The sequence below is a fragment of the Anticarsia gemmatalis genome, chromosome 12, assembly GCF_050436995.1.
Source record: "Anticarsia gemmatalis isolate Benzon Research Colony breed Stoneville strain chromosome 12, ilAntGemm2 primary, whole genome shotgun sequence".
Taxonomy (NCBI): Eukaryota; Metazoa; Arthropoda; class Insecta; order Lepidoptera; family Erebidae; genus Anticarsia; species Anticarsia gemmatalis.
The window spans coordinates 8623398-8645661 of record NC_134756.1 but is presented as its reverse complement, the minus strand read 5'-3'; the positions used below and the strand labels follow the sequence as shown (position 1 = coordinate 8645661).

Below are 22264 nucleotides of genomic sequence, written 5' to 3'. Positions count from 1 at the left end.
AAAATAGCAAACAGTTGCACTGAGTTAAAAGAAACGCAATGAAAACAGCTGTCATTATGTCATTCAATAAAAATTGACGTAAATAGTTAGTCGCATGTCAAATGGTATTCAATACTCGATCGTAGTGGAACGGTAATTTTACAATCGTAAAATTCAGTGTTGATAGAACCAGCCGATGAATGAACAGTAAAGTAATAATGGTACAATGATAACAAAATTTGCCCGCGAAGTATTTTGTAATTATATTTTGGATTGGTCTATTTTTTTCTTCATGCATAACAAATAAAGTGCGTCAGATGTTTATATAAAATCTTTGCAGATGAGGCTAAAGTTGTTTAGACGCGGATTCGGTTTGGCAAAAAGGGGTTTGTCGAAAATGGCTTTTTCGGATTCACCAGCGAAGGCTTCGCTGTGTTGCGAGGGCGCGCAAGACGGGTCGCCTCCGACGTATGCGATGTACGAAGCTTTGAAAGACTCATGCCAGAACAACGCGACCTATTTCCAGCCGGACGACAGCGAGAACGGCCAGAGGTTGTACCAGGGCTTCATGACTCTAATTGACCATGTAGATACTGTGTGGCCTCTGGTGGATCATGTGAGAAAGGTATGTGTATCGTTTTTATTTACGTCGTGATGCCAAGAATGCTACCTCGAAATTTTAATTGCATGAATTAAATAGTACTAATTATTCATCACTGGCACATATTTATGTTATTCCCAGGCAAGAGTGTATTAAATTTAAAGGGACATTTTTTATTTTGTTTATTTTCAAGTTAAGATCATGAAGAAAGGCTTGTTACATAAACTCAACACAAACAAGCCACAGTTGTTGCCTGCCCCTTGATTAATAAATTATCTTACTTCCTTCTTTTTATCTCAGAGAATTGTGTTGAAATTTTAAATCAAATCAAGGTCAATTTGTATTTGAAGTGGTAAACAATATCCATTTGTTAAAAACTTGTTTTTATAGTATGATAAAAACTTTTATTAATAATTCAGGGATTTTCAGTAAAAAAAAAGGGGGCATTAATATATTTAAATTTGGAATATATTATAAAAGGAATGAATAACATTTTTAATACACCACACATGAAATATGGAGGTATATTAGGTGACAAGGAAAATATTTTAAATCAAATTAGTTCCACACATGTGTATGTATTTCCACAAAACAACACATGTCTGGACAATGTGAGTTGAACTTTGTCCGGTCTGAATAACATCTTAGTCATCAATGATTCACAATCTATCTCATACATTATTCCAATAGATTTAATACAGCTGTGAAAATTACTTATTCTACAGACACAAATATAATATTACTAACTTCTGCCTGCTACTTTGTTCACATGAAAAGATTTCCCAGAGTAAAAAGTATCTTATCTGTTAATCAAGGGTATGAACTATTGTATATACATCCAGATCTGTCTAGTAGTTTCTTTGTGAAAGGGTATCAAATGTACATCCATCTTCACAGACTTTTGTATCTATAATATTAGTAGAATAATAGGTCATGCAGATGGTTCTATCATAATTTGTATCTGTTCTTTTGTTTGTCTCTAATTATCACATGTGTCACAGATACGCTGAGTTCATTATCGTCTCATGTTATGAAGTTCAATTATCAGTAATGTGCATAATTATGTAAACAAAAGTCAGTGTGGTATGAACTTCCTGCTTGAAACTGTATAGACTTGAACAGAATATGTAATTGATAATTATTATCAAAAATTTGAAATACTGCTCATTTCCACTTTTATGTAAACATGAAGTTTATTTGGGAATTAATTACTGTCACGTCTGTCACTAATGATAATGGGAATTCCCAGTAAAACAATGGAATAAAATTCCCAGATTAATCATCTATAGGTATCTAGTTACACCTACCTACTCAGAGTTATTCAGATAATCATGCAGATTCATGCATCTAAAACATTATCTAAAATTATTCTTATGTGTAATGACTTAAATGTCTTGCCTTTCAAAGTACCTTAGTAATAAAATGTATTTTTCTTTTATTACTTCATGAGTTTTGTATTCTGCTTTTAATCCATTTTGTAGTAGACATAAATAAACGTATTTTTAAAACAAAAGTTATATCATTACAATAAGCATTATTCCTAATAAAATTAACATCTTGTTTCTGTCTAGTACAATTTTCTTATTTGGCGCGAAAGATTTTCCGTTCTTAGTTTATGTCTATATTTTCCTTGTCAGCTTTGACTGACAACACACACCCGATGCCTGGCCGCGTGGTTCAGCAGAACATTATCTCTGAAATGTTTTTACGCGCAGCTGCCCATAGTGATTACACTAATACGAATATTATGTCCTCATATCCAAATAATGAAACAACTTATCAGCTCACTAAATGATAAGAGAGTCAGGGTTTCACCTCGCCCCCTAATTTTGTATAGTGTTTTTTACCACTCTTTTTTAGTCATATAACTTTCGGAAAACATGTATTTGTAAACAAATTTCGCGCTGAACGGTATACCAATCAATAATCCTATGCAGCGTGTGGGTATACGCTGATCTATGCGGGTCCTGCTTGATAATTTAATTCGTATGCTTTTCACGTATAACGAAACTCGTACGCATCGTATACGTCAGTAAGAAATCACTTTCTATAGCGTTTTATTCGTTGTTAAAAGCTAGGCTAAACAGCGTATTTTTCGAAGATAGCAAAGAACATATTGGCATATAAATCTCAACACGTAAGTAAATAGACGTTGAATGTAAACATCGTAACAATAAGCACATTATGCACTATAAATGTCAAGCTCTAGATGCTATACCTACAGTCGAGAGCACTCATGGACTAATTAATTCGATCACATTAATGGATAGCTGCACACCGGTACTAATCTAACAATGTTAGCCAATCCGTCTGTCAGGCACACAGCCTTAGTAACATCGTCTCGTTTAGAACATCCATTGTAATGGACCATTTGGATTCCGCTTACAATAGACAGTTACGGGCTGTTTTCATTACCTTAACTGTGTAATATGAAGTCCATGACCATTATTTGTGTCGGTCCCCCGCAATGGACAGACGACCTGGTAAAATGACTCACTGAATTGTCCAGTTTTGGAAATAGAAGTGGGATGGATTGATGATTAGAAAATGACTGTCTCGCTTTATGATTCGTTCAAATGCAATTCGTCCTTATGTGACCGCCTATTGTTGTGAAGATTCTAGTACGAGCGTTTCCTGTCCTTCTGATAATGTACTCTGATGCAGCTCATGAGGATAGTAGGCTATTAAACTAACCAGATGCTTATGTTGAATCTTGACCTCTAAAATAAGAGTACAAATAAACGTGCGTGAATGATGTATCCTGTTGCACGATCTTCATGACTTGCTTCCACGAATAATGCATTAAGAAATACATAACGCTTAAGTCTTCTAGCATTGTAAACACGTGCAAAAATTGTCATACAGTAAAATACACTTCGTTCTAGAACTGTCCCGGAATCATAATGATAGTTTAAATAAATATTATAGGGCACAATGATAACAATTTGGCATATCTTTAACCGTTTTATCGGTCACTATACCAGTCCCAGACGTCGAAAGTAAACGGAACTATTCTACCCAAATACAAGCAATATCTAAAGCTTTTATCGGCTGTACTGAAAATTTGCGTTATCTGCTTGTGAACAAGTCATTAGAAGATAGATATTTAATTAATATTCATCCGCATTCTTGATATGATATATAGTATAACCTCATTTCAAACCATGCATTGTCTGAAGAGGCCGTTAATCTTTAAGCGATCTTTGATGGTATTTTTTTTTTTCATATTCAACATTCACATCTTTGATGGTCTTTGGATCTGCTATGAACATACACATAATGGCTTAAGCACTATTTGTTTGACTATTTTAATACTGATTTTAGTGATACAGTATACCGTTAGACATCGTAACCGTGACGTACATAACTGTACCCGTCTTCCTTTTATGAATATGGGTGGGTGGCGGTCAAAACCGTTTCAATTAAGTAATAAACGGTAAATTGCAGTGGACATTTATTGCACACAACTCTTTTAAAACTAATTGAAAATTGCATCAGTTTTTCTGCTAGTCATCTCTTATATTGGAACGTTTCTTCGTCTATCCAGGTTTGAACTCAAGCAAGTTATTGCAAGAAACTACAATATACATTACAATATACACATAAAGGATTTAGGACAAATTTCCTTAGATCCAGACTAGCTCTTACAAAGTATTTGAAAGCATTGATCTATCGAAACGACGGTCAACGTTCATGGTAACATTACAATGACGTCATAATGCTTTCATCCCAGTAGCACGATTCTCTACTACTATCGGCAACCGGCTAGCTATCTAGGAATTTTATACGAACATCTGTTTAGCGCCTCTACCGGGCTCCATAAGAACTATTTTGGCAGTACATTTTAAATGTCAAACTCTCGATACTTGACAGTACAGACTAGGTATACAGAATTTAGCTACAGAACAATGAACATGGTTGTTTGCAGCTCTTTCTGCAAGTAACTTGCGGAATTTCCTACATGATTCAGATATTTATACCTACATACCACAAACTGCGTTGAAAACCTCTTTGTGGCTTTGTCGTGGTTAGATAATAAAATGTAAATAAAACACTGGAATACCGTTCCAGATTCACGCGAAATGCAATGTGCTTGGCATTTACGATACACGGAGAGTACTAGTGCACTCCGAGGGGAGAAGTGCCACTCAATACACTCACGTTTTATTTAATTAACGTTTATGTATTGTAATAGGAGCCGCTTCTGTAAAAATACATTAGATAAAGTTGCAATTTTGGAAGATTTAGCTGAAGTGTATAAAGGAACAACAATACTAAAATAAACAAATTTTTACGACATTTCAAAGCATCCCTTATTTCTTTTCTTGCCTTGTTGTCTTCAATTATCTCAAACCTCTTCGTTTTGTTTAAGGTGGCACCTCAATACGACTTCGACGCTGTATCTCCGGGCAACGGGTACCGAAGCTTCGTGTCTGTGGTGGACTCCTGTGTTCTTCATGGACTCAAGCTTAGCAGACAAGTGAACACCAGCAGAGACGCGCTTCTGTTCCGAAAAGGACATTTTGTTAAGTAAGTTTCTTGTGACATACTACCTTTTTGACTTACATAATATTTTTCCTTAATAAGTAAATCGAGTACACTTGCTAGTGAGAAGTAATAGGATCGAAGTCCAATTTAACGTCATGTTATACTTACCTATATGTCAATCAAACAGACCCATAGTGTGTTACTAATCCGCGTGGGTGTACGTCTAACTAATAAGCTGTTATCGACATTTCGATAAACAAATTGACATCTGCAATTAAATTCTATTTTTCTAACACTGAAGGTAAATTTGTACATTGTTTTGAATAATTTGCGTGTTGGATTGTTAAGAAATGAACAATTAATTAATAAAGTGTGTATTAATAAAACCTGTTAGAAGATTATGACCTTGGCTGTACTAGTAGTGAGCAGAAACAATGACAAAAAATTAACACAGACTAGTTAGACATGTTTGTGGTACACAAGTACTTTGTACCTCGAACTGGTATTCATTACACGGCATGATCACACATACTCCTTTGAACGAGGACTTTGAAAGGAAAATAAACCTAAGTTTCAAGGCGGTACGATGTGTTTTGCAAGGATAAGTCCTTTCAATTGAGGACTAAAACAAGATTAATGATTATTCGCGTAGTTGCGTTGAAATGAACAGCGTTCCCGTTTATGTTGCTAGAATCATTTTCAGAGCAACCGCTATTAACGTTATTGTCGCATATCATTTCCGCAATTGATGCAGCATTTATTTATAGCCTTACAGTGCATAAGACTATGAATTTCAAATCGAGATAAACGCAGATAAAACTGGGCTAAACAACAATATAATATCTCGTTATCTTAAACTCTAGTTATAGGATAAAACTTATCTGACTGATCAAGACAATAACCGCCATCGTAAATATAGATAAACAGATGACTATCGTGTATTGTCACCATTGATCGGAAGATCGAGACTCTTGCAATGACATAGCTTTCTACTTACTTCAAGGCCACAAGGTTACTCCTACGACCTGACCCATTGTTCTAATGTCAGAAGTCAAATCAAAGTGCACACATACACAGAATACGGTACAAACAATGCATCGCTCAGTTGTCTACTTTTATATCAAACCGAGATCGATATCCCAGCCTTGGGAGTTGCGTCTTGTTTATTTCAAATGAAAATGGTGTCATTCACTGCATTTAATTACCTTTCACGCTTATTCAAAGGGAAAATGCTTTTGCAAATAGTTTGGCTTGTTATGAATGGTTTACTTTGGGACGTTAGGGTACTCACCATTAGGAAATTTGTGATCATAGTAAACACCCACACGAATAATTAAGGTCTTCTCAACTGAGTCTCATAGGAGAATATATTGGTTTTATAAGGGATGATAGAGCTATCATTATCATTAATTAAGCAGTAATACGGAGAGAATTCATAAACTTAACATAATAGACAGTACCCGCTGACCCAAAATAACATGAGTTGAATACAAGACGATTGTTTTGTCATCGGTACCTTAATAGCGACGATTTCAGCAAATCGTAATTCTAGAAATCTTCCTACGTGAATCGTATTCTTCGCAATTGTCGCCAAATGACTGCATCTTCCACAACAAACTCATAAAGTGCAATGTTGTTCTCTCTACTGCCGCAAACTGGGCCGGTAATGATATTAATTAGTCTCGATATAAATAACTGACGCAATTTCTTATACACTCACCTGAAGATGCATTTACGTAAAAGTATACCTGTATAAATAGCTAATAAGATTCGTCTCAAAAATCTGTAAATATTTACACAGCTGGCAAATGTATTTGGCAGTTCTTAGCAGAAAACTTTATAGCCATACGAAGACGTTTTGGAACTTTGTTATAGCATTTTTATCGATTCTTCTGTATAAAGTGGTGCTATTTAAAACTGAAAGAGAAAATAGGGGTCTATACTTATTGCATCAGTGTCCTGGATTCCGCTTGAAAGCCCGCTACCAAGAGCGCATGCAGGAACGTGAAACTTAAAGTTTTGCTTCAAATGGCTAGCAGAAAAACTCTTTGATTTGCATATTACCACATACTATTCTATTGCCATTATTCACTTTTTCGTTAACGTTATGGTTTTAGCTAAAAATATGGTAATTAAATTCTGATTATTCGTAAAAACATGATTTGTTAAGGTTATATGAATGAATTAATTAATTAAAAACTCTTAATTGTACATAAAATCAAATCTAGTAGTCTTTTCCTTTGAAAAGATTGAACACGGTTAACCAACACGAGAATAAAGAAAGTAAGATTATCACGCTAATAAGGCATTAAACTCTTTGTTGTCAGTCCAAAGTCAATAGCATCATACATTGTAACATTAATCCGTCTAATTAATATGATCGATAATAATTTAATCAGTAATTTATGTCAGATGCAACAATGTCAATATTATTGATCAGTTCACAATGTATTCGTTACCTGTTTCACCACAAAGCCATCTGATATTTGACCTGATTAAACTTACAGGTCTTCATATTGCACGTTATGATGCTATAATATTATTCTATACGTATAACTAACGAATATTTTAAGCTGCAGGCAAACTTTAATAGGCCTATGTTTTATAGCGCTGGTATAAAAAAGTGCCCCAATTCTTTCCCTCGCTGTAAACGGGATTAGGCTGTAGTTTGTCACTCTGAGCGATTGTTGGCACGCAGATCTCAAACGCTTTTAGGTACTGACTGATGATACTATGTATGCAGTTATTGTTTACCAAAAGCCTTTAATAAATTGTAACAAAAATTAAAAGGTAACGTTGAATCATTTTAATAAGGATCGATTTATACGAGACGATAAATCTGGACGGATGACAACATACATACATACCTAAAATCTGTAGAAATGATTTCTTTTAAAAAAAGGAAAGTTATCTGAAGAAAAATTGAAGCCGCCTTAGCAGATTGACATGGCCAGGACTTTCTTCTGATGGGTTTTATTACGCCAAGGTTTCAATGGACTCTCTTCTTCCAGGGAGATAGAATCATGCGGGCAACTCCTCGCGTCCCTGGGCACCTGCCTGCATCACCTACATACGCTGTTATCATGGGCGCCTCCAGGGGAACTGTTCCCGACCGAACCTCATCGTACCCCGGAAGAATTGTTCGCGCAAACCGACACCATCAACCAGTATTGCTTTTATGGACGATGTCTTGGCTTCCAAGTAAGTTAATAAAAGTTTATTTTACGCAGAAAAGCGGGCACGTGCCAATATTGAACCAGCTATCGAGTTTTTTTTCTTATTATGAGTATTAGATTTTTTCGGAATAACGGAAATTTGACCAGCCCTCTCCATTTAAATAAGGAAAGGAACTAATGTTTGCCTGATCAGTCCTCTCCATCATAAGGAAAGGAAATAAATTTGCCTGATATGTTACCGTCTTCCTATTATGTGACTACCCATGTGACGTTTCCAAGGTAATTATTTGCTGGCAAGTTCTTATTTGTGGCTCATATTTCCACAAGCACTAAGTTTAATGTCCATCCTACTTTACATTTTCCAACGTTAATCTCAATTTCTTCCTTACAGTTCCTACCATCAATGCGCGGCATACTCAAAGGCATATCGATATGTATGGTGGGTTTCTCAGAAGCGTACTACTGTCACGGCAACCTCATAAGTTCAGTGTGGAACGGCGGCCAGTACCTGATAGACCCGGAGATGAGAGCGAGAAGAATCGTGAACATATCGCAGTCGGCCAGCATTGAGTTCTGCAAGGCGTTTTGGTTCTTGGCTGAAAGTGGTACGTAATTTTTATGTAATACTAACTGACCCGCGCAACTTCGTTTGCGTCACATAAGAGAGAATGGGTCAAAATTTTCTCCGTTTTTGTAACATTTTTCAGTGGTACTCTGTTCCTATTGGTCGTAGCGTAATGATATATATCCTATAGCCTTCCTCGATAAATGGACTATCTAACACTGACAGAATCAAATCAAAAGTGTACTATCAGACAGATCAGTTCTCATTGCTTTGTAAATTAAATCTAAATATTACTGAGTATACAAAAATGTTCAAATAATACTGTATACAATAGTGCTAGATATCAAAAACTGAATACGTTTTTCGAAGCGGAAAACTCCATTTAAATTCGTTCGCGCTACGATCACCACCAAAACAAGTCCACCGTAACAGTCAAAATTGCAGTCTTCTTATCGTCATAAAGTGCTTATTTCCCAACGTACAAGCTTCTATTTTAGGATAATAAACAATCGAGCATATGTTTGTAAGTAATGACCTCGTCACGGTATTGGCTAAACCGTGAACGTTGTTATGCACATCAGTTGACGCACATCGGTGCAACGCGATATCTTACTTTCCTAAACTATTCTTGAATGAAAATACGGAAAATTGTGTTTGTGCCAGTTATGACGTTTATGTTTTAGCAGATAAGTTACATTTTGGCGTGAAAACGTAGTATTTGTTGAACCAAATGTCTCATTTTTTTATGAAAGACGGAAAAAGCAAGTAACAAAAAGATGCAGCACGAACACATCCCATACTTAGCAGACAGGACATTTTAAATTAAAGACACCATGTCCCATATTTTCCTTGTCTTACGTCATTGTGGTATGTGTTTTTTTTTCCTCTGCACTATATTTACATAGTGCAGTTTTTTCTTCTTGTATATTATTGAATACTGAATCAAACAGCCAAAACAGTCATTTTTAACAGTTGTAGTAGTCAACTGTTAAAATGGCTGTTTTGAGTATTTTAGAGATCGCTTTGAAACTATTTTAAATCATCTGTAATCTTTATCATATAAACGGAAGCATACTACTACGTATCTCTTGAATTATTGTAGCTACAGTGACGTAAAACTATGGACTTTATCTGTCATTGTGACGTATTCCGTATACATCATGTTGTGATCATGGCATTGAGAGATTATAAATGTAAACTGTTAACATGATCGGTTTTAAAAATAACGAGAACAATATGAAACATTTCTGGACAACGCTAAAGTTTACATTTGAGTAAACCTAAATAAAATTTTGACTATAATTTTTCGTTACATTTGTTTTATTTTATTAAATGATTAGGTTAGTTAAATGCTTATCTTAGTGAATTCCCCGCGTTTTGTAAGAAAAATGTGAATCACCATTCAAAACATTTTTTAGTTAAAATGTTTTATATGGTTCATTCACCTAGGTGAATTGTTAAGAACACTTTTATAAGACATGTCCTGTATATGTCGTCTTAACTACTAAGTCAGAAAAGCAAAGTTATATTATTACTTCTCTAACTTAACTCGCACGTGTAAATAATGAGTTCAACGCTAAAACATTATTTCATTTTCAGAGATAATGAAAAGAGTACCAAGCCTAATGTCTCCGCCGGTGGCCGTGAACAAAATAATCACGATATCGCCCGAACCCATCACTGTGTTGAACACTGACGGTAAAGAAACCACCGTGTTGCCGCCAACCGTACATATTGGACTACAGGGATTGAATGTTAGACTGATGAGTGTTAATAAGAGAACTGGGATGGTGAGAACCTATATGATTCTATTTTAATTACGTACTAGAGGCCGCCCGTGACTTTGTCCGCACGAAAACCCTTCCCATGTGAATCCCGATCCCTCGGGAACTAAAACGGAGTAAAAAGTAGCCTGTGTGTTATTCTGGGTCTTCAGCTATCTACATACAGCTACCTCACTTCGTAAAAATCGGAATATAATTTGTATAATATAAGGTTATAAATAAATTAATTACCTAATTGGATTTTTTTGTGAAGCTTGAGTACTGTGGGAATAAAAACAAAGAATTAAATTTAGTATCTAAAATTCAGATTTTTTTTACTTACGTTTAATTACTTACGTGTCTAATTTCTGTTCTTGTGTCTGAAACAAAAGCTGATTCAATAAAAGAAAACAAACATTGAAATCTTTAACAGATTTTTTTATATTTTCATGATTACAAATATCTTCTGTCCAAGATCTTATAATAATCCCAATAGCCTCACCAATTCCTATTATTGTACTCCAAAATACAATTTGCTACCTATTTGTTTCAGTCTGGAGAAGGTTCAACATCAATACCGCCAGCGGACGGCGTATTATTCCACTGTCATGGCGGCGGCTTCGTGGCTCAAAGTTCCAAGTCCCACGAGACTTACCTCCGCGACTGGGCCGCTAGGTTGAACGTGCCTATATTATCTGTGGACTATAGTTTAGCACCCCAAGCACCATTCCCGAGAGCACTGGAGGAAGTATTCTACGCGTATTGCTGGATGTTGACGCATTTTAAGGAGATTGGGACAACTGGTATGTGTTTTTAATTTTTACTTTTTTGTTGTTATCTGTGGCGTGTCTATGCCACAGTAATTACTATTAGAAACAAAAGCAAGAGCATTACTTTTAAATATCTGCATTGCATTTATTGTCTTCCAAATATAATGTGTTAAAAATATAATAGAATTATAAGTATTCGATAATAATAAATTTACGATTAACAGTCAAATTAGGTACGACCATCACAGTATCTATGTAAATGAATTAATTAGCACAACTGTTACAAATAAATTTAAAAATATCTGAATTTTAATAGCTACGTCTATTGTAGTTATTTTCCTGTTTAGTTCAGCTGTAGTTGTTAGCACATTAATTAGAAACATTATCGTGTATATGTTTATGTTTTACTGCTTATTGACTGTGTCGCTGTAAGGTCGAATTATATTGTTAGCAACATTTTGAATAAAATAATAAACAAAAAAGTCAAATTATAATTTTATAATTAGTTACTAAAAATACAATTCTGAGTACCAAACGTTGCTTAAATTAGAAAAGCACTCAATCCTATTTGTCCTTTTTCATATTTTGTAAAGTCAAGTCAGAGAGTTCAATGACATTATAATTTACGTTTTATAGTCACTACAGTTGTCCTTCTTTTCAACTTAGGGACACAATACATACTGCAAGAATTCTTCTAAAATATAATAAAATATAATTGGCCAAGGGTCTCCTCCCGTAACGAGGAAGGGGTTATTAAGGTCTTTAATACAAAACGCTAAGTGAGGGTTGGGGACTTCGCATACCTTCAAGAACTGTTTTAACGAACTCTCAGGCATGCAAGGTTACATCACGATGTTTTTTTTCACCGTTGGAACAAGTGATAATTAATTCTAATACCCACATAACTTCGAAAAGTCATTGCATAGCGTATCGATGGTAAAATAATCCATGTATAACCTCATCTTTCTCCGATCCCAGGTAAACGCATAGTATTCGCGGGCGACTCAGCTGGCGCGAACCTCGTAGCGGCGTGCACGCTGAAGATATTACAAGCAGGTTTACGAGTGCCTGAGGGAATGTTCTTGGCGTACGCGCCGCTCATGATCAGCTTTGTACCAAGCCCGGCCAGGTTACTGTGTCTTATGGACCCGGTACTGCCTTTTGGGTTCATGATGAGGTGTCTTAAAGGTAAGAAAGACTATCTTTTGATGTTTTTAGATATCTTACCTCTTATCCCTTCGTCTGTGGAGCGACCGGGAGCCGGTCGCGAGGTTATTAAAGTAGACTATGTTATTCATCAAAAAGAAAACAATTCCGTAACTAACTTTGCATATCATATCTATACTTAGTTGTACATAAAGCAATTATACTGTTACTACAGTTGTGATTAAGGACTAGTTTATAATTAAACATATATCTAACACGTTTAGGATTCGATGCAAATGAAGGGAACAAAATGTTTTTAAAAGTTTATGTAATTCTGAAATTCGATTCTACCGACTCAGAAGCTTTATTTAATCTATCCGAATTTCTTTGAGAATAAATTTATTTTCACTTAATTTATATCATTTTCGTTTGCAGCATACGCAAGCCCGAACACAGGAGGTAAAGGCAGAGATGACAAACAGATAACTAATAATCAGAACGCTTATTCAAGTGCTACCACGCCGAATGACAGCAATGGCTTCCTTAGAGTCAGTCCTTCACAAGGTAACAATGCACATATCAATTTAGTTAAAACCCCCAAGTTTGTAGCCAATTTCTTTGGCCTCTAACTACCCAAGAGAAAGAACATTATGTATGAACTTAGCAAAATTCCATCAAAGATCGATGTAAACTGGAAAATCGTCTGGCTATTTTCATGTATTTACGGGCGCGGGTACGTATACGCACGCATTATACGGATCTTGTACGTAATACCGTATTACGGTGGTCTGAGATAAGCTTTTATGAGATATCAAAGTTTGTATTCTACTGTTACAACAAACGTATATCAGACGTCACATTTGAAGGTATAATTATATTTACAACTTACATGCATGACTATTATTTTTAACCCGTAACTGTCCTACTGCTGGGCAAAGGCAGCCAATAATTGTCTGACATAAAAGTTTGATAATAACAAAAGTGTAGTTTCATTACAAAGATTGATGTTTATTTGTCGTATGATTAGTGGTCAACCTAGTGTCAAAGTTGTTCAAGCCGCCCGCCCGAGAGGCCTTTGACATGGCTTAACGACTGTTATCTTAGTAGAGCCGGGACAGCCGGGACCGACTTTTTACGTGCCCTCCGAAGCACGGAGACTCCCAGCTCAAATACCACTATGCCGTCACCCATCTATGGAATGACCGCGCCAACAGTTGCTTAACCCACAGATCGTTTACCGATCGGTGAGCGCAACTGGCTATGGCCGCCTCATTACAAAGATGAAGACATTATAAAATTCATTAATGTTTCATGTTTGAAACATGAGATCTATTTCTAAGCATAAAGCATTGTTTATTTATGAGTTAATTCCCACGATCGTTCGCTCATTACCAACAATGCAATGTCGCCGGTGTCGTAAATAAGTATTAGCGGGTTAAACTGGTCACTGTAAATTACTGTGTTCAAAGACTGTGAAATATATTAGTACTTGAGTAAATAAAATACTTTGAAGTGCTGTATGCGTGAAGGTTATGCAAGTCATTTTCTTTAAACGAGCTCTTTGAGTAAACAAAATTGCTAACTTGTTTTATTACTTTTATTACAGTTTATCAAGTTTATTTTTTATGTTCTATTTTTACTGTTTCGCCATTGGGTATGATTTATTCCCTCGTTAGGAGTAAGTCCTTTCACAATTTTGCCTGCTTTCCTGTTTTTTAAAACACCTACTTATTTTAATCTCTGCATCACCCAGAGGTAGACTCGTAGAAAACTTTGCAGACGTAAACAAAGAAGCCCTTAAAATATTAAATTTTGAGTATTACATCTTGCACCACACCTTGGACATAGTACGAAATTACTGGCTTTCTTATTACCTACTACTAAGTCTTGGGAATCATACATCTTCACATTTAGCCTAAATTTTAAACCTTACTTGCCTCTTCACAGAAGGTATAAGCGAAGGTCCGTCATCATTCGAGGAGGTGTCTCCCTCCGACCTGGCCGAGCTGCAGGCGCACAAGTCCGGCAGTGAACGACGCAAGTCATCAGACACTACTATCAGTGCGGCTTCGTTGCAGAGCGAACACACCGCTACTGGTAAAAGACCACTTATTACATGATCTTATAAAAAAAACTACTTATTTGAAAACTATTTGCCTCTTCGTCAAACTAAATAAGCATTAGTTGAGAAAATTTTAAAATAAAATTGTATCTCAGAAATATTTCCTCAGATAAAAACCACATTAGAATCGGTGTATTAATTTTGGAAGTACTATCCGAAAGCACCATAAACTAGTAACAATCTCTCATTACATTTTTCGGAATATCTGTTGCAATATTCTCTTAAACGGCCCAGTTTATAATAATACAGCACGCCCAATTACATAAAACTAGCAATATTAATAGCGAAACTTGGGAACACTTCTTACGTTTTTGAGTAAATGGCGTACAAAATAATTGAATATAATGTAATCAGGTGCTACTCCACCAGAAGATAAATCTCAGCAATACGTGTCTGACTTCTTGGAGCGGTACGTGTTGGACAGTGACACGGACTCTGAAGGACGCAAGATACCAGTCATCAAACCTTCGCCTAGAATGCGAGACGAATCTCACAGGTATATAATAAACAACATCTTTAACCGACAAAAGAAATGTTCCATTAATTTAGTTCACTTAATGCATCACTGTACACGAGCTTAGCGTACGTCTCGGTGAAATGGTCTGGTCTGGAGTTCAACATGCTGGTTAAATGCTGCTACTGCTGACTTTGTTTTCCTTCAAAACTGACTTGCAGAGCTCTCATATAATCTATTAAGATTTATACGTGTGTTTGAATTAAAACAAGTGCATATTTTCAGAGAGGTAGAATCGGAGAATTCAAGTACATTAGTTGGTGAGCCGCCTTTAGTAGACGATGAGTACAGCAAAGAAAATAAGAAGAGAATTAAAACTAGGTAAGTATTTATTATATTGCTATTTGCTACAGCCCATAATCACGTGTGGTATCTCTCGATGAAGTATGGTCAGCGGTAGAAGAAAATATGAATGCCAGACACAAACTTTATTTTTAATTCCTGGTTTTTCGTGACGACATACATATTTTTTAAGATTTTTAACGTTTTCAATAATTATTGTTTTTTGTCTAGAATAAGTGAAGCGGCAACGGGTTTCATGGGTGCAATGTCATCACGACTAGCTTATATTACTGGATCTAATGCTATTTCTAGGATTCCGCCGGATGAGTAAGTAAACTTCAAGACTATTCTTTTATTTCAATTTTGATCTAATCAATTCGAACATTAAGCTATTGTAAAGAAGATATGTTATTACCACCTGAGATCATGTGTGTTTTCAAAAGGATCAATTTTCATAACTTCAAAACTTTCACTGAGTCAGCTTGCGACAACGACCTGTGTAATCTGCACTTAAGCCTCAAGCAATTGAGGGTAAAACACGTATATTCACGTAAATTCGCGTATAATATTGACAAGATATATTGTTATTCATAAAGTAACCCATTAATATCTCCTCAGCCTGGCCGCGCGAACAAACTTAGACGCGTTGATAGCGCGGTCTCCGTCCGATGAGTTCATATTCTCAGTGCCGCGCGACCCGCTCATATCTCCCTACTGGGCCGAAGACCACTTGCTCAAGAAGTTCCCGCCTGTTAGAATACTGGTATGTAACAAAATTGTATAGCTTTGCTGAACAAAAACATCTATACATTTGTATACGAGCATGAATTTAATTGTTTAAACTTATAGCACGTTATATGAGTGGTCGTTACGTATACGTACACGTGCAAACATGTCAAAACAAAAACAGTTAAATTCTAAAAGAGATGTTACGTGGAGCAAAATGTTTTGGTCACTTTGTAGAGTTTTAACGTATGTAACAAACATCCCAGTAATGACAGCTACATCTGCGATATGGTTGTATGTTGCGTATGGTTTCTATGCTATGATTTATTTTTATAGTCTTCCAGAGCACAACATTTTAACTAATTACGGGAATAGTTTTCCATTGTAACCTTAGGATGATATTTTACTGTCTGTTTTATAATTTCAGACAGTGCACTTAGACCCTTGCCTGGACGACTGCGTGATGTTTGCCAAGAAGCTGAAGAAACTCGGCAACACTGTTGGAATTGAAGTGTTAGAGGGATTACCTCATGGATTCCTTAATTTCTCACTTGTAAGTTAAAACGCTTTCTTTCTCAATTAGAACAAAAAAGGTACGCTTTATACCTTTCTGACGTTTTAGAAGAACTTCAAAGAACACCAAAAATGTATTTTGTATTAAATATTGAACCAAGTTCATAGAACGGAAAAGTCGTTTAAAAAAAAACTGTATCGGCTCGAGCCAAGCAGTGGTATCAATTCAGTATGACCAAAGGATGTTACTTCGCAACATTCCCGTTTATACAAATCCTTTACCTTTACTCTCCAACGCTATTTTTTTGTTTGCAAAATATTAACATTTTATCTCTATTCCAGATGGCCAAAGAAGCGAACGAAGGCTCAAAACTGTGCATCGAGCGCATAAAACAGTTGCTCGACTTAGAAAACACCACTATTTCGAGAGACAACAATCAATTATGAATGTGCGGCCTCTGCTGCCGGACGTAGATTAGGCTTTAACGTGTGCCTAGATGTGTCACTGAACTCACAGGTAGGCTATGTACGAGCGTATGTCCCTCACTTGAACTTTATCTTATTCGACTAAAGTGTATTTGAGAAGTGCTGGCTATGAAGCCATTCCTTACAATGTATGTTTAAGATTGCGTGTGGAGTGTATTATCGATTTAGTTGTTTGGTCGAGTCGTGAATGTGAGCTGGATTATTCGACTACAGTGTTGTCATAAAATAGACACGTTATGGACAACAAACGTCTGTGTAAAAGACGATTAATTCCTCGACTAAACGATTTAATCGATTTCCAATGTCATCACAATGGTTTGTCAATAAGCTACGTGTTTAAATGTAAGCTTACTCGACTAATGTATCAGTCGAATTAAAATGTAGCTGATTAAATGTGCATTAGTATACAATGCAAGCTCTTCGTGTACTAAATTTTATTATGGTATGGTAGTAGTAAGAATGGTACTTGACTACTTATTCTTATGATTATGGTTTTGACTTCAATAAATTATTTGTTATTTTTCCTTAGTTTGGAAGATAAACATCTAAATTTGTTCGGTGTTAAAATACGTCAACTAACTTGTAAAAAAATAATTGAAGTAGATCGTTTAAGCTACTTAGTAGACAAAAATATCGATTTTAAATCGGTCTTGTGCTTCTCGTAATTGTTAAATCTATCACGCGTATGTATAATATAAGAATTAATAAAAAGAAATAAATGCATTAGTAAAATGTGAAAATAAAATAAATTAATTTCCAAGTTGAATTATGATTCGCGTAAAGTTTCGCACTGACCAAAGTATATGATATAATTTTACGAATTCATCAAAGTTCGTAGTAGAAACTTGCACTTGGGAATAGAACGTAAATGTGCCCTTAATTGGCGTTATAGTAAGCGAATGTTCGCTATAATATTATAAATGTAAATGTACAGTACCAGTTTGTATAAAGAAATTTACAATTACTAAGCTACAGCTACAAAATCTAACATCCTACTACCATTAGGGTTTGAAAGGCATATGAATAGGTACTTTTCGGACTTTTCGGCATCAGATTGCTTGGAGACCCGATGTTCTTCCTGTGGTATTCGCATTGTTAGTGGATGCACAATGTCATATGTGGCTAATCTAATAAGGTCGCATTATTTGCGACGCTGATTCGGTCGCGTAAGTCGATCGAGAGGAATGTGGGTTGCGCATTTCATTCATTTAAATATCTCATACGGACGACAGCGTCACTGTGGCATTGTCACATGGTCACAATCATACAACATCGTGTCTGCGCCGCGGGGAGGATTTGGTGCAAGTTTTTCTAAATAATAAACTGGTACTGTCCAATTGAAATAAGAACATAATTTAAAATTAATGTTATAAATAAGAATATGATAATTCACACGTTAAACTAACACTGTTTGTCCTTACTAACTATGTAAAGGTGTTGCGGAACGATCAATAGAAATATGCATTTTCGCTTACAATTTACTAAAAGTATGAATTGTTTATGACTGGACCCTGTAAAAAACATATCATATTATGCTTGAGCCGTTACAAACTTGCGAACTACGTCATAGTCAAATGTATGTGACATAGATGACTTAGTTCGTTATGACCCGAGTGTTATCCTGAACGGAGTTCTTGTTCTAAAAAATGGAATTTCATGTTTTTGGAACTGCAAAACTTTTTCAGTAATAAAAAAGTTTACTGACGGTTATAAAAACTGGTCTAATTTTTAAATTCAAAATATTTCAGTGACAATTTCTATAGATCGTTTCGCAAGACCATAGTTCATTAAGTGTGTCAGTACTTACGCTCAGTATTGAATGTGCAATGGATGGTTCAGTATTTTAGTTAACAATATAACGTATTATAACTACGTAAAACGCCATTTGGCGATAACAAAATGCACTACTTACATAACTGTCGCCCTTTAAAAGGGAATTACAAGTACATTTTACTTTTTAAATAAATAAAGGTACAGTTTAAATCACATTAATTTCCATCACAAAATATTTATATACTGGCAAACTTTGTTAGTGTTGCCATATGTGATAATGGCAAATGCATTTAAACTAAATCGATGTGACAATTTCCCTGTATATTGTTAGATAAATTTTCTTTCTCTAAAGTGTTGTGAAGTTTATTTAATCGGCTAATGTGTTGTGTATTCAAGCTTTATCTATTTGTTGTATTTAATGAGTGGCTATTATTGTGTTATAATATTCTATAGTTAAGTTTTCAAGCTCTAAGTATACTTGTCTTGTTCATAATCTGTCTACTGTCCAGTCGTCTTTTCTATTATTACAATCGTCCACTTGAAACGGAGATGAATAAAAGTGTACTTAGAGTCTAGATATATGTATGTTATATGTTATGTAGAAAAACGTTGAATGTTTTCCTTTAATTGGTACAGCTCCGAGAGCTCTTCGATGTTTAATACATAAAAGTATTCGAATATACGGCTCAATGTTGGCCGATTTGCATTAAGTGTAAATATAATTTACAGATTCAATAACCAAAGCAATTATTTTCTTTTAATGAATACGTTTACAAGGCTTGTGATTGTTTATTTATTTGAATTGATTATTAGTTTTCAGTTTCTCCTCTACTTAAGAACGCAATCTTGTTTATTTATTCTTGTATGTATAACGTGATGGACCATCATGAAATATATCATAATTACTATCACTCTGTATAAAAATGTTGAACATATGGAATGCTCAATTCTTCTTTGTATATTTTTGATAAATTTTATTTGTGGAACGAATACCTATTTTATACAGTCTATAAATTTCAAGTTAATGATTAAAGGAAATGAAGTTCTGTGAACTGTTTTATTGCCAAGAGCCATTTTGTTGAGCCTTGCAGAACAAAATGTTGGCCGATTTGACAGGTATATATTGTCAAAGTTATCAAGCATTTTTCCACTGCTGTGTTCAAACTATGTATCTCATTCTTGTTAGTTATGCTAGTATGTTTATTATACTTCACCTATCTTAAATCTCACTATTCAATAGAGCAAGTAGTCTTAGCTCGTAGATATAATATATGCCTAACATTTGGTTATACTAAGATACTTACATTTTCATTCAGTCTGGATATTTAGTAGTACTGATATTTGCTTTGGATGTTTTGATATTAAATAAATATTATATCAAATTGGATTGTCAATGTTTCAACGCGGATTTCTTTTTAATTGGCAGACTTCCTGGATACCAACATATCTAATTTTAAAACGCCTTGTATTGTATAAACGTGCTTAGTCAAAATTCACTGTCGGCTTTCAATTAGTTGTCTAAAGCGAGCTACAAACGTTAGATGCAATAATGCAATGCAATAAGTCTGTGATAGTGAATTGAAGCTTTTCGAAAGCATAACTAACAGTATTCTAAAAAATCACAATTATTAAAAAAATATTTCATGTAAATTAATGTTGTCTGTTTGTGTAATTTATCAAATGTAAAAATATATTTATCAATATTTTTATAGAAATAAAAATATCCATACATGAACTTATTAAAACTTGCAACATTTTATTGTTAATTAATATCTATAAATTATTGTAATAGACGGATAATTGAAATTAGGCCTTGAGGAAATGGATTACATTAGATGTTAAAATATAATCACAATCGAAATAGTTATTTATGGTCCATTGTCCATAGTGAATATAACAACTAGTCAATAATGACAATATTGTACAATGTCTTATGTTATTTCAATAAATGAATGCAAATTAACTGCTTTTTTTCTTTGGATACCACAACATACCTACACTTATGAAATGGGAAAACTTGACTTGTGTGTGGCAGATTTTGCATTAATTTTGATGGCAATAGGTACTCAATATAGATTTAAAAAATCATAACTACCCACATCAAGTAGTCTGGAATTAGGTTGATAATAATATGTGGATAAGAATACCCGTGCACTATTTCACCCTTTTTTCCTCCATCTTCACGCAACCAAAGTATTTGTTGGAGTAACTACATTCTTGTTGCCCAAAGGACTAAGCACAAATACAATTCGATTTGTACTAAAGAATACATAGGTACGGCTTGGTTCAAGCATCATGCCGGGCCCACGACTAGACTCTAACTTTCTCAGATATCTAAACTAAATTGAAAAAACCTATTTTTGGACAGCAAAATCGAACAGGACAACGGTAGGTAGGTGCTACCTCGGTTAGCCCTTAAACCGTCCTCTACCTATTTATAACGCCGATCGCTCACAGTAACACCCACATTGGTATATTATTATTATATCATCATGGCTTAGCCTTTTTTTCCAAACTATGTTGGAGTCGGCTTCCAGTCTCACCGGATGCAGCTGAATACCAGTGTTTTACATGGAGCGACTGCCTATCTGACCTCCACAACCCAGTTACCTGGGTTATAACACGATATTCTTCGGTAAGACTGGTTGTCAGACTTTCAAGCTTCTGACTACTGTTAACGACTGTCAAAGATCTTCGAAATTGACAGCCGGGACCCACAATTTAACGTGCCTTCCGAAACACGGAGGAACTCGATATGTATAAGATGGTCACCCATCCACAGAACAACCTCGGCAAGCGTAGCTTAACCTCAGAGATCGATCCGCGCGGCTGTTGTTAACTAATAATAATAATTATTATTATACAATCTTGAAAAGTTTCTCCCTTGTTCTCTCCTTTCATCGAGGTTGTATTGATTTAGACTTAACAGCCCTTGACGCTGCGTAGGTAGTCTACCTACGTACTTTTATACAATAGTATACTTTCTCGGTACATTTAACGGTAGTTTATCTATTCAATAGCGTCAAAACTCATACAAATAAAACGCTCTGAAACCGGGGGTAAGTCGTCCTCCATTGAGCTCTATTATAATGATATCGTATGTGCAGTAAAATGTATCCATCAAATTATGCGAAGCGCTTGTCATTCGTTGACCCAGTTATTGCTAACGTTTGTGCATGCGTGTCGGCACTCAATGATCCTTCACCTCGCAATTGGTTCTCTGAAGCGCTGGACCGCGATTTGATCAATATGAATTACCTACATAGTTGATTTGCTTGCGCCATATCATAATATTTTGATAACTTCAATCATTTATTATACTTACCAGACTAGATATTATAAATGATGAAGTCTCCAGAT

The 22264-nt window shown here is 35.3% G+C and overlaps 1 protein-coding gene across 2 annotated transcripts; it reads left to right on the top strand.

Annotated features, from left to right (window-relative positions):
- The first annotated feature begins 85 nt into the window (after positions 1–85).
- Positions 86–20861, top strand: Hsl (hormone-sensitive lipase). 2 transcript variants are annotated; one of them, XM_076120656.1, is made up of 16 exons: positions 86–200; positions 320–604; positions 4953–5110; positions 8080–8269; positions 8636–8849; positions 10409–10599; positions 11126–11375; positions 12321–12530; positions 12924–13052; positions 14436–14585; positions 14965–15106; positions 15350–15445; positions 15638–15733; positions 16025–16169; positions 16560–16685; positions 16988–20861. In XM_076120656.1, exons 1-16 carry the CDS (start codon positions 180–182, stop codon positions 17090–17092), a joined length of 2508 nt encoding a protein of 835 aa, XP_075976771.1. In that variant the 5' UTR covers positions 86–179; the 3' UTR covers positions 17093–20861. The 2 variants fall into 2 exon arrangements, with proteins under 2 accessions (XP_075976771.1, XP_075976772.1); XM_076120657.1 differs by having other exon boundaries at positions 88–236.
- The last annotated feature ends 1403 nt before the right edge of the window (positions 20862–22264 follow it).

What these genes read in the sequence shown, in the direction of transcription:
- Hsl (XM_076120656.1), top strand. Translation starts at nt 180, where the DNA reads ATGAACAGTAAAGTAATAATG. An exon ending in TTAATAAGAGAACTGGGATG is followed by an intron (nt 10,600 to 11,125) that starts GTGAGAACCTAT and finishes TATTTGTTTCAG; the next exon opens with TCTGGAGAAGGTTCAACATC. An exon ending in TCCCGCCTGTTAGAATACTG is followed by an intron (nt 16,170 to 16,559) that starts GTATGTAACAAA and finishes TTATAATTTCAG; the next exon opens with ACAGTGCACTTAGACCCTTG.